Raw genomic sequence first — 12,657 nt, forward strand, 5'->3', positions numbered from 1 at the left:
TATTTATTTTTGTGTATGTGATATACACTTGATTGGCTGCAGAAACTATGTTACAATTAATTTGAATCAAATGGAATATTCTTTTTCGCCTCAACTTTTCTTTCCTCTTCATACTGAATTTTGTGTAAATATAGGCATGAGCATTTCAGTGAATCTCATCATAACTCTGTTTCCAGGAGAATTTCTACAAGTCATACATCAGAAGCTTGGTCAAGGAACTGTGGAGGAGAAGACAATTGTGTCATCCATCGTGTGGTCCCTCATAGCTAACAACCAGAAAGGAAAGCTTGTAATAAAGTGCTCAGGAATTGATGCAAAACTGCGCGAAGTTCTGAATCAGCTTCGTCTCGTTTCAGCTGAAGATGATTTAGAAAGAGAGAAAAGAATTTGTATGATAACTTACATTTTGAATATTATACATGCTGAAAGTAACACTACTGAAAAGAGTTGATACCGTGTATTAATATTTTTAACTTAAATAAAATTTAATTATTTAAGGAGAAGGCTGTGAATGCCAGTGGCTTTATAATATTGGTATATATCGTATACTAATTGGAAGTACAAAAAAAAACTTACTGAAAATTACAGTAATTCTTTTTCTCCAACTTTTTCTGGGTTAAGCTCGTGTAGCTTGTTGTAGTTTCAAAAATTCGGCATATCTTCATAAACGTACATATACAGAATGTTCCTATGCAAACCGGTCCCACTTCAGCCTCTACCTAACAAAATCTGTTGGTGGGCAGCAAGTGGTAGTACGCCAGCATATGGACAAGTCCATACACGCTTCCCTATGCAGACTGGTCCCACTCCACTCTTTACTGCTTAGCTTCTTCAGGACGGGCTTTCTGCACTATCATTAAGCTGACGAAACATATTACTACCTGGGACCGGTCTGCACAGGAACTGCCTGTACTTCATTTTATCACTGAAGAATTCATTACTGTATAACTCTTCTAAAGTTTTGGCTTTTTGTTAAGCATTATGTCATTTAACAAAATTAACAGTGCTATATGTGGCATGTTGTATATTTACCTAAAATAATAATTGAATGATTGAAATATGAGTGCGAAAAATATTTTTAAATCTTTTTTATATTATAGCAGTGCATTTTTGAGCTTGGATATTCTGCAACAGTAACATAATATATGTATATTAGTCTGAATAATGTACAAAAGCTAACATGCGTATTCTGTAATGCGTTCAGAAGATTACTTATTTTTGTAATAATATAATGTATTCTGTATAATAGAAAATAAAACTATGGTGTGAATCACACCTGATAGGTACAGATTATTAACACATTATTGCAGTGTCTATGTATGAGAGGAGCAGTGAGATAACTAGACATGAACCATACATTAATTTAAGCAAATTAAATCATTAGTTGATTACAGGAAAATTAAAATCATGGGGACAAGAAGCATACATGAGAGTTAATTTCAGGGAAGAATGGATGGGTGAAGCATGGTGGCAGTTAGGAATTTGGAGAAAAGGGAACAAAAGAGGAAACTTGGAATTTAACTTCGATCCAAGGATTATCTAGGATGAATCTCATATTACGTTAAAATTTTACTAATAGTTACAGCGAAAGCCTGGAAGCGAAATGTGACCAGACAAAGTCTTTGGAGTGCCGAATGACCGAAATTTCTTGAATGTGGGAATATTTTGTCTATACATGTTGGTAGCCCTGATCATTCCTTATTCTGCTGTCTTTACTGCTAGTCGCTCTACATCTGCTGATGAACGATACGAGCTGAATAGAAATATGGCTCCTGCAAACGACGATATGGGTGAAGTCGAGAAGGATATTTTTTCAAAAATTGCAAACAATGATGTAAATGGATTAAAAAATATTCTTTTACAACATAAATTAAAAGTAGATATTTACGATGAAAATGGAATGACACCCCTTCAACATGCATCATATAAAGGGAATAAAGAAATCGTACAAATGCTCTTGGATCAGGTAAGTGTCATAAGTATGTGGAATTTAAAACAATTGTGGTATTTGATAATAATTTAGGGACTATAATTTATATGTCTGACATGTACAATGTATGAGAACCAAAGTCATTATTGCCAGAACACAATTTCTTCTAGATTTATTAGAGGAGACTATTACGGTACCGGTACTTTACGTACTTTTCAAAAGAAACACGTCCAGTAGTTATGTACTGTATAGTATATGGAGTGTTACAGCCTAATTAATTTCACTTCATTGAAGTTAGAAACATCATCAGTATTAGTGGTAAATATGTTAAGACATTGACTTAAGGCTCTCACCTACACTCTGGTATCACAATTCACATAATCTTGCAAGGTGGTAAAAGATTGGGGGTCTATATGACTAAGTATAGGATATCAGATTCAGTAGTATGTTTATGAGAATATATGTTGGCTAGATTGGGGAATGGGGTGATGTCATAAGATTGACGTCATCGGTTAGTATGGTTACATTTTGTGTTTGCGGACTATAGTTTTACATTTTTTAGATTTTTGAAGTTTTACGTGAATAGCGTAATGTTATGTTTGTTGGTTAGTTTCGCTTATCTTAGTTTAGTTTAGCTTGGATTAGTTACGGTTTTTATAGGTCCTATCAGGTTACAGTCGATATTAATGTGTTTCCGAAATTTTTTTTGTATTATGTGTCGAAAATCGAGCATAAAATCGTTTGTGGAAAAAGAAATAGTTCGGAAGTTGTGGAGTGCTCTTCCTTTAGAATTACCATGGAGGGTAGCTGCGAATATATTGAATAAGCAGTCACAGACAGCAGATAAGGGGTGGTCTTCCAGCTTGGAGATTGGGCGAAGGGCTAACAACCCATCACTGTAAAAAAAAAAAAAAGAAAGAAAGAAAAGCTTGTTACGAAACCCAAACATAAAGACATGTAGCACGTATGGGTGAATCCAGAAATGCATATAGAATGTTAATTGGGAGACCTGAGGAGAAAAGACCATTGGAGAGGATAATATTAAAATGGATATGATGGTAGGGACTGGATTAATCTTGCTCAGGATAAGGACCAATGGTGGGCTTATGGGCGGCAATGAACCTCCAGATTCTCTAAAAGCCATTTGTAAGTACAAGTATATTAAACAAATCATATAATGTGATGTGTTACTTGGTTAATTTATTGTTCACACAAATAAATCATATAGACAGAAATTAACAGTGTATTATTACGAATACTAAGAATCGATTTATCAGAAAATTCCAATATGAATAGTAAGTTAGACCTACCTTATAACTTAACTTGGATTTACGAGGCTAACGGGAGATGCATCTGTGAAGAACTCTTGCAGCACAATGAGGAATAGGAGAAAATCATTTTGTCAGTCACAGGTTACGGATCCTAGAAGCACTACAATGAACAAGAACAAGGACGAAGATCTGAATGGTGCATCAATGGGTTTATTTCCAAGACTATACATTTTCCATGAAGGCACTGAAACTGGTTCATAGATAGTGGAAAAGTGTGCAGCACAATGGCGAATGTGTTGAATACAAAGTACGCGAAAATGCTTTCAAAAGTACTATGTGTCTTCATTTCAATAAATAGTTTTTGGAGAAAAAATAGGAGTCAAAACTTTTGGGGATGACCCTGGTATGTATAAAGTTAACTTATATAACTGTGTCTTTCAGGGCGCAGATGTAAACTCAGGAAAGCATGAACATGCATACACAGCACTACATTTTGCAGCTCTCTCTGGAAATGCCGAATTGTGTCATCTTTTGCTTATGGCAGGAGCAAAAAGTCAAGCAACAAATTCTGTGGGACGTACTGCATCGCAGATGGCAGCTTTTGTGGGTGAGATTCCATAAATGACTTGTAATTCACTTGTCTTGTTTATTTCCGGTTATATACATGGGAAATTGTTCATCAGTTATAAATTTTCCAGTGAAGAGTAAAGTAATATGAAGAGTTGTTAAGAGCCTTTTTTATTATCACCTCAGTGTTACACCAATATTAAATATGACCACTGTAGCTGAAAGCATTGTCATGAAGCCTAGAAATAATTTAAATGTATTTTTAATTGCACAATTTTTTTTTTTTTTCGAGACTGCAAATAGCACGTGAAATGATGTACAAGGAATTAGGGAGAAATTCTTTCCATCTAATAAGATCAAAATCGAAACATGATACTTGCTAGGAAATGACAGTTTGAAGAAGATGCAAAAACGTCAGAAATTTGAAAAAAAAAAAAGGAGAACACTCGCTTCTTAATCATCAATTAGGATAATCCTCTGTTTGGACGGAAATTAATTACATAAGACAAAGTATAGTAAAGCCAAATTATTCAGTCCTCAAAGATTGGCAAATTATTGATAGGGAAAGTTGCAATCTGGCTATTATTTCATGAATATACATACTGTACAGGACTTTGCTTACCGGCATTGGCAGGAGGGGAATATCAGAGAAGAATTGTTGTAAGCCATTCAACGTATATAATATCATGTATGAAAAGTCTTGATTTTAGACACAGTAATATTTCTATACATAATATTACCTCAATTAAACTTATATGTCACGGACTTGCTGAAAATTCGAGCTTCAGGAAATTTACGAATATATCTGAAGCGATATTGCAATTGAGATTTTTATTATATCATAAATCTCTACAGTGTCTGAGTGAACTAGACCTTCATCCTAGCCTATTTTTAACTATGTAGATGATAGATGAATTGAGGGAGAAATAGAGTACGTTGGTGGAATGAAAGAGTTAAACAGGAGTATCCCAAGAAAAATTCTCTAAAATGTCTAGTTTTTCCACCACAAATTCCATCACGACCTAGCTGGGGATCGAACCAGCATGTGCTAGCGCTGAGTCACAGACGTGGCTTGTATTTGGTTAATTGTGCATATGATATAGGCTACAACGAAATTTTATCATTCGTGTATTGAATGTGATTCAGATTCGTTGCATGTTGTGTATCGGTCCAACTTGTCTGGCCATAAAACAGGTATAGTGATGAGTCACTCTTTTTATGATGCTTGTATTCTGGACGTTATCAGTTTGGAAACTGTCAAATAGGAGCGTGGTTTGAAGTACCTTTTGAGAAAGAGTTGATACATTCCTTTTGCATGCTTCACAGGACCGGTGAGTTGAGTCCTGTATAATATTTTTTACTTTTTCTTTCCACTTCTGTGCAGTAAATAAATTATTACCTAAATAAACAGTTTCACAAAATTCATTGCTAGCTTACAGCACTAGCAAATTAAATATAGGTGTTAAATACAGAGTTAAAATAACTAGTTACTATTTGAGTTACCATGCCTACAAGTCACCAGCATAGGTCAGGTGGTAGCACTTGCCTGCTGGTCCGAGGCTATGCTCGGACGTGTGTTCGATTCCCGTTTGGGCTGATCATCTGGTTGGTTTTTTTCCGAGGTTTTCCCCAACTGTACATTGAATGTCGGCCAATCTCTGACGAATCCTGGGCCTCATCGCCAAAATAACATCGTGCTATCTTGCTGCTAAATAACATAGTAGTTAATAGAGCATCATTAAATAACCAACCATGACTACAAGATTTTACCACAGTGTCACTGCATTCTTTTTTATTTTTTAGCTGGTTATTTAACGATACTATATCAACTACTACGTTATTTAGTGTCGATGAGTTTGGTGATAGCGAGATGGTATTTGACAAGGTGAGGCCGACGATTCGCCATAGATTACCTGGCATTCACCTTATGGTTGGGGAAAACCTCGGAAAAAACCCAACCAGGTAATCAGCCCAAGTGGGGATTAAATCTGCGCCCGAGCACAACTTCAGACTGGCAGGCAAGCGCTTTAATCGACTGAGCCACTCACTATGTTTGAATCATTAGTCGACATCATCATCATCTTTGTAACGGTTTAAACCTAGTGGTCTGGCTCCTCTTCAAGGAAACAAATAAAATGTGTTTATTTAGTTCCAACATACACTGAATCTTGTAAATAGAATTTTTCGTAATCGATGTACTTTATGTATAGAGAAGTAGAATAGAGTGACTGAAATATTAATACCTAAATGGATTATATATGATACAGGTTTTTCTTTAAAATAATATTTTAGAATTGGCCTGGATTAGTGCTTGGAACGTTTATTTATGTTTTTCGTTTTATTTTCAGGAAACCACGCTTGTGTTGCAGTGATAAACAATCATATTCCAAAGTCAGACATAGATTATTACACCATACCACAAGGTCTGGAGGCAGAACCAAAGCTTCCACCTATTCTCGTAGCACCTTTGCACAAGTTCGTAATGCAGGTGAGGAACTAAGAACAGTATAACGTTCATGTTTAAGATTGTAAATTAAAATAGAATAGAAGCATTTGTCACTAGATCTCGGATTTTTAGACTCGTTTAACGTAGGCTGAAACATACATTCTTTAATGCATCTAGTTTTAGGCAATATCGTCACTTGAGAGTTTCTCGTTTAGGGATTTTTTACATAAAATTGTTGCAACCTATCATATTCGAGCCTAAAAATCCGAGGTCTACTTATCATATAATGAGATAGAATTAGAATTTTGTAAGTTACTCTAACAGATTGGCCAGAGTGGATCAGATTTCACGTAAAGTTATCTGGTTGCTTTTTTTTCTCTCTCTCTTTCTCTCTGTCTTTTTCTTTCTCTTTATTTGCACCACTCTCTTCAAGGAATTTCAGGGAAGCTTTGCTTACTCATTCAATAGTCTTAGGCATTAATGTCTATCTTCATCTGTGTAATGGAAATCTGGGACCACCAGTACATGGAACAGAATATGAGGTCTTCATGGCAGGAAAATACTTCCCATTTTGTTTGAAGCGAGTTGGACAGATTAGACGAGCAACAAGAAGACTTCATGTTTTAATATACATTATAAATTAGCCCTTTTCCTCATCTCATGATACCTACAGAGTACAGAACAATGCCAATATTATACAGTATGTCCACAGAAACCTTCCGTGATTACAAACGGGTATAATTTCGTAATGGTGTACATTATTAACTTTATACTAGTGTCATAAGAAAGGACGACTCAAAGAATTCCTGTTTTGAATACTGTGGTATGAGTAATTGCCGACAAAACAATAGATGGCAGTAGAAGTGATCGAAGCTGTTAATATATGTTTCGTTCTTTTGGGTTTGCCAGTTTTCTGTTATTTTTATATTGTAGCAAATGTTCATAACGATCTTAATAAACAACTAACAGGAAGGTGGATTGGGCATGCTGGAGACCAAGACTGCAAGAGCCATCGAGGTCCCCCAACTTCAGTGTGTGGAACTTTTTATGGGGCTACATAAAATATATCATCTATGTACTTCCACGGCCTTAGAATATGCAAGAGCTGCGACATCATATCTCCATTGGCATTGAGTCCATCCCAGTAGACATGTTGGATCGCATGTGGCGTGAGTGGAAATATCACCTTGATGTTACTATGTGACGCATGTGGTGCACATTGAGTGTTTGTGAGGTATGCACTATAAAATTTTTTAGTTGCTCTTTGCGGTGTCATCGTTTTCATGTAAATATGACTACCAACAGTGATGATACACATATTTATAATCATGGAGGTTTTCTGTGAACACACTGTATAATTCGGAATTAATATCTCTACAATCTAAAGTAATCACTGCGAACAGAAATTGCGTCCAAATGAGTGAATGAAAAGTAGTAACTGAAATTTAGGAAAAGTGATCGTATTTTTTAGTGCATGTTTATATTAAAAGCTGGTTCAAATGTCAGGAAAGTGCATTTCAGTACCATTTCATTTCCTGTTTTGATATCTGTTTAAAGTGATGATCATTTTATCTTTAACAGGTGAATGTTCACCCTGTTCGAGTTGCTCTTAACCTGCAGAAGGCTCCATTACTAGGAGAGAACTTGGATAAAGTACAAAAAATACTTGAACTAATGAGTGAGCGAGAAATGAAGCGAGGTATAGAAACAAATGAAGTGATGGCATTCAAGTTTCACTATTTAGCATTTGTCGTAGCAGAAGTAGCACGCTGTCGGAAGAGACAAGTAGCTGCCCAGCAGGAGAAGAAGAAAGAGGCAAATAAAGCTGGCGAGGAAGAGAAGAAGGAAGGAGAGGAGAGGAAGTCAGATCCAATGGAGTTGTTTGCTAGAAAAATGCTGAAGTGTGGGCGGAGCGGGGATGGGAGCACTCCTGAGTTCCAAGAGAGCTTCCTGAGGGAGTGTGTAAGAGAGTTCCCTTATCGTGAATGCACTGTGTTTAGACAGATGGTAACAAGTCTGGCGCAGCAGGATTCTCCACAGGCGCTCAGTATTATTTCTGCAGCTATTAATGGCCAGAGAGGTTTTGCTGACACCTCCACTCCATATTGCTCTACCTGTGGCGAGGAAGGAGCACCCAAGAAATGCTCGAAGTGCAAGGCAGTGCAGTACTGTGACCGTGAATGCCAGCGTTTGCACTGGTTCATGCACAAGAAGGCGTGTGCTCGACTATCACAGGCACCACGTGACTCCAACAAGAGTCAAGCACCTCCAACCTCAAAGCTGGAAAACCTTCATGTTAATTGAAAGGGACCGCCATGTTGATAAACCAAATGTATAATTAGCATTTTAAATATTGAATGTTTTAAAATTATTCATCATTGGTTGTTCAAGGCTCTCTAACGAAGCGACTGGATACTGGAAAGGACACAAAGCACATGTTGAACATTTCATATAAAAGCAGGTTTGGAAAATTGATGGATACCGGTACTTTTAGTTTTTGCCCTTTCGAATTTCATAATTACTTGCTTCTAAAACATCCTTCCATTGCTGCTATGAATTTTTCTCCTAAAATATTAAGTGCTATGAAGTATTAAAAGGAAAAACTGAGATAATGCATTAATTTCACATTTGATACATTATTATGTTAAATGTTTTGACTGTTTCCAGGAATTTGGATTGCTGTTTGATATACTGGTGATGCTGGAAAGATTAGTATTCAAGATTTTGGTGGAAATTAATGTTTTCATTATTCAAATCCGATTATGTATTAAATTGATGCATAAGTTCATAGTATTTTTGTTCTCACCACACAACACTGCATTGTTAGGAAATGGTATATAGTTTGTCATTTGGAATGTTGCGCTTGTAAATACGCCACGAAATTTTGCGGATTTGAAGCAAGTTCGTGCTATTTGTGGGATAAAAAATGGAGTGTCAAGTGGAAAAAAAAGAAACACTTCCGACATATTCTTCTGTTTGAGTTTTATAGAAGAGCAAAGGCATTGGAGGCGGCTCGAAACATTTGTGCCATGTATGGGGAGAATGCTATTGGAGAAAGCGCTGCACGAAAGTTAGTGTCCATCCACAGAAGATGATATTATGCGTCTGGTGGGATAAAAAAAGGTGTTGTGTACTACGAATTGCTTCCCAGGAATGTAACTAGGTATAACTGCTGACATTTATTCCCAACTCAGACTCCTTGCGGCTGCAGTTGAAGAAAAACGACCGGGAAGACTGCATCAAGTGATGCTGCAATTCGATAATCCATGCCTATACTTTACTAACATCACGGAAACTGCTATCCAGGAGCTTCCCCTATATTCTCCCGATCTTGTGCACTCAGATTTTCACCTTTTCTGTTCTCTGTCCAACAATCTTCAAGAGAACTCCTATGATAACGAAGATGCTTTACAGACTTGGCCTGACGACTTCTTTAACTCCAAAGCAGCAGATTTCTTAAGATGTGGAATCAGAAAACTACACCGGAAAGAGAGAGAGAGAGAGTCGTAGATAATGTAGGAGAATGTATTACTGATTAATTTCTCGTCTGTTTATGTAAAATAAAAATTTGTCATTGCAAAAAAAGGCTATGAACTTCTGCATCAACTCAATATTTTTCAAAAAGCTGCTCGTCTCCTCTTTGTCTGTCTGTCACTTTCTCTTTCTCAGAGACAGTTCCTGGATATAATATTAAAATTATTTCATTCATAATGGATATTTCAGGTCCTCCGCAAAGAAGATGCATTTATAAAACTCCTTTAAAATTAATATTACCATAGTCAAAATTGGCTCAAATAATTTTAATTAAATTTCACTTAATCATAGTAATGGTATATAGGTTTATGTCCCCCCCCTTCTTTTTTATGCATAATCATTATTTTGTTCACAAATACACTTCTGAATATTCCACCTTGTGCTGGGACTTTAACATCTTCAATGTTTCGGAAGTGCATAGAGGTTCCATCATCAGAGACTTGTCTTCAGTTCTGAAATATTGGAGCTGTTAAGTTTCATCACATGATGGAATACGCCAAAGCGTTTTTAATGAACAATCTCTATGAAAATCTAAAATCTTAAATTACTTTCGCATAAATTATTTTCAACATCAAAATGCTTGTATGTGACTTTATACAATAAGGTGTGGTACACTGCATCAGAATATTTGGTAAATAGTTTAGATATGGTAGGTGATATGTTACTGTAAATATTCTTGTTTGAGAAATGTTTTGCACCATTTGGTAACAAATTATTATTTCGTTGATCATGTTTCTTGATTTGTTTATTGCACCAACGTGATCCTATGTTGTTGGGCTCTGAAAGATTGGTCTTGAGTGGATGGAAACTATCTTAGAAAATATTTACACTGTTCATATAGAGACCTGTATAGAGGAGGATATATGTGCAACTTTCTTGAACTGATTTCTTTGTTTAGTGCACGTAGAATTACGGATCTAAATGTTTAATATGAATGTCCTCAGTAAATTAACATTTATTTGGGAAGATGTCAATTTGATTCTGATTTTCTGTGTATACGTGATACAAAAAGCCAACTTTTCTGGACCTAAATAAAAATATCTGTGTTGGAACTGTTGTGACCACAACAAATAAATGCTTTGAAACCAGCTCAGATCATTAATTCATCCCAGGCACTTATTGACGAGTAATATTTATTATTAAATCTAAACCATACTTCGCAACTGTGTGTAAAATATAGCTGGTCAATGGAGCAATGTGTGCATTATTACAAACAGTATACATTATATTACATACTACAGGAATACTACATTAAATAAAATTATGAATGGAACAACTGGATAATACGCACGGCAGACCAATATCGATAGTCGACTCTACTCGCTGGCCACTAGTCACCGGGCCGTACCGAGCCATATCAAACAAAATATAATCGAAATGGTGGTAGTCAAATTCGCGACTATATTCTTAAAGAATTCACTCCATTAGTCAAGTTCAAGGTTTTATGTAGTACAACGGCGGTTTTTTGAATGCATTAAATGAAAATGAAGATGTAATAAGATAATAAACTAGGTTATCACAAGGAAATTAACAGGAAAAAAGATGTGTTTCACGGAATACAATTAAAATGATGGAAAGTAAATTTCCGGTTAATGTTCGCCAAAGCGTAAAGTACGTAATTATGACGGCGTTGCTGTTTTATTTCTGGCCTATAGAAAAATACCTAGCCTTTTACGAAAAAAAAAATTTAAGGACCATGAAATTATTCACCGCTTTCATTATAGGCCTATTATTTTTTAACAATATTACGAATCAAAAACTGTCATATTATATAATTTTAACTACTACATGGACGAACCAAATCAAGCTAACCTAACCTAACCTAACCAAAGCTAACCTAACCTAACCAAAGCTAACCTAACCTAACCTAACCTAACCAAAGCTAAGCTAACCTAACCAAAACTAATCTAACCTAACCAAAGCTAATTTAACCTAACCTAAGCTAACCTAACCTAAGCTAACCTAACCAAAGCTAACCTAACCTAACCTAACCTAACCAAAGCTAAGCTAACCTAACCAAAACTAATCTAACCTAACCAAAGCTAATTTAACCTAACCTAAGCTAATCTAACCTAAGCTAAGCTAATCTAAGCTAAGCTAACCTAACATAACATAACCTTCGTAAATGCAAGGCCTGTAACCGGAGCAAGAAGGGATCTCAATCATTTAATCTGCAAGTACACGCAAAAATAAATTCAAGTAAGGATCACGCTCCCACTGCATGAGAGGTCCGCGCATGCGCTACAGCAAAACTGTTTCTGTCCCGAGCCTCTCATCTAAGGCACTCGTCATAATTTACTCGCAATATTTACGCAAATACACATTGTCGCTAACAGTGGTGCTATCTCTCAATAATGTTCAGAACGAAGGAGGTAGACAGAGAGAGAAAAAATTTCTCCCCTCCAACTACGCCACACACCAACGTCACGTTCTTATGTTGGTGACATTGTGTATTTACTTAAATTTGGTGCTAAACGTAACGGCACGGTTCAAAGTGACCGTGCTAATTCTCCAGTATAGCGTTATGAATAATTCAATAGTAAATTCATATGCATTATAACAACTCAAAATTTTGCCAACAGAGTCATTGAGGCGGTGTTTTCTTCCATAAAAATATAAAGAGAATTATAGTTAACTTCAGAATTATATGAGTGGCCTTTATTTATTTAAATTTGGCATTAAAATCCTGGACATTTAAAAGTGTTTAACTGTTTTCAGGATTCTCCACATTAACATAACTACAAAAGTTGTTTGACAGAGATATTGAAGTGTTCAAACTTGCTGTGACTGGATGAAAACTGTATATTTATGTAATCTGGATAAAATAAATATTAGTGTTGATTCGGTCTAAACCTACAAGAAAAATAATTACCTTGTATTGAACCTGTTATTATTTTGTGTCCATCGTT

At 35.9% G+C, this 12,657-nt stretch overlaps 2 protein-coding genes across 3 annotated transcripts in view; both read left to right on the forward strand.

The window, feature by feature from the left end:
- ana3 (anastral spindle 3) overlaps positions 1 to 1,282 on the forward strand; it is a 48,278-nt gene extending 46,996 nt beyond the window's left edge. Inside the window, exon 30 of the mRNA XM_069847637.1 lies at positions 177 to 1,282. Within this exon, the coding sequence (XP_069703738.1) occupies positions 177 to 451 (275 nt within the window). The 3' untranslated portion in view covers positions 452 to 1,282. The remainder of the gene's footprint in view (positions 1 to 176) is intronic.
- Positions 1,283 to 1,702: 420 nt separating this feature from the next.
- LOC138715113 (ankyrin repeat and MYND domain-containing protein 2) lies at positions 1,703 to 12,616 on the forward strand. 2 transcript variants are annotated; one of them, XR_011336157.1, is made up of 5 exons: positions 1,703 to 1,966; positions 3,643 to 3,808; positions 6,117 to 6,256; positions 7,796 to 8,675; positions 8,882 to 12,616. XR_011336157.1 is itself a non-coding variant. In XM_069847639.1 (4 exons), the coding sequence occupies exons 1-4, from the start codon at positions 1,766 to 1,768 to the stop codon at positions 8,516 to 8,518; spliced, it is 1,230 nt and encodes a 409-aa protein (XP_069703740.1). In that variant the 5' UTR covers positions 1,703 to 1,765; the 3' UTR covers positions 8,519 to 12,616. The 2 variants fall into 2 exon arrangements, 1 of the variants encoding a protein (XP_069703740.1); XM_069847639.1 differs by having other exon boundaries at positions 7,796 to 12,616.
- Positions 12,617 to 12,657: the final 41 nt, after the last annotated feature.

This window comes from Periplaneta americana, chromosome 15, assembly GCF_040183065.1.
Source record: "Periplaneta americana isolate PAMFEO1 chromosome 15, P.americana_PAMFEO1_priV1, whole genome shotgun sequence".
In the NCBI taxonomy this organism is placed as follows: domain Eukaryota; kingdom Metazoa; phylum Arthropoda; class Insecta; order Blattodea; family Blattidae; genus Periplaneta; species Periplaneta americana.

Coding starts and splice junctions, on each gene's coding strand:
- LOC138715113 (XM_069847639.1), top strand. CDS start 1,766: ATGGCTCCTGCAAACGACGATATGGGTGAAGTCGAGAAGGATATTTTT. Junction 3,809..6,116: donor GCAGATGGCAGCTTTTGTGG/GTGAGATTCCAT, acceptor TTTTATTTTCAG/GAAACCACGCTTGTGTTGCA. Junction 6,257..7,795: donor TGCACAAGTTCGTAATGCAG/GTGAGGAACTAA, acceptor TATCTTTAACAG/GTGAATGTTCACCCTGTTCG.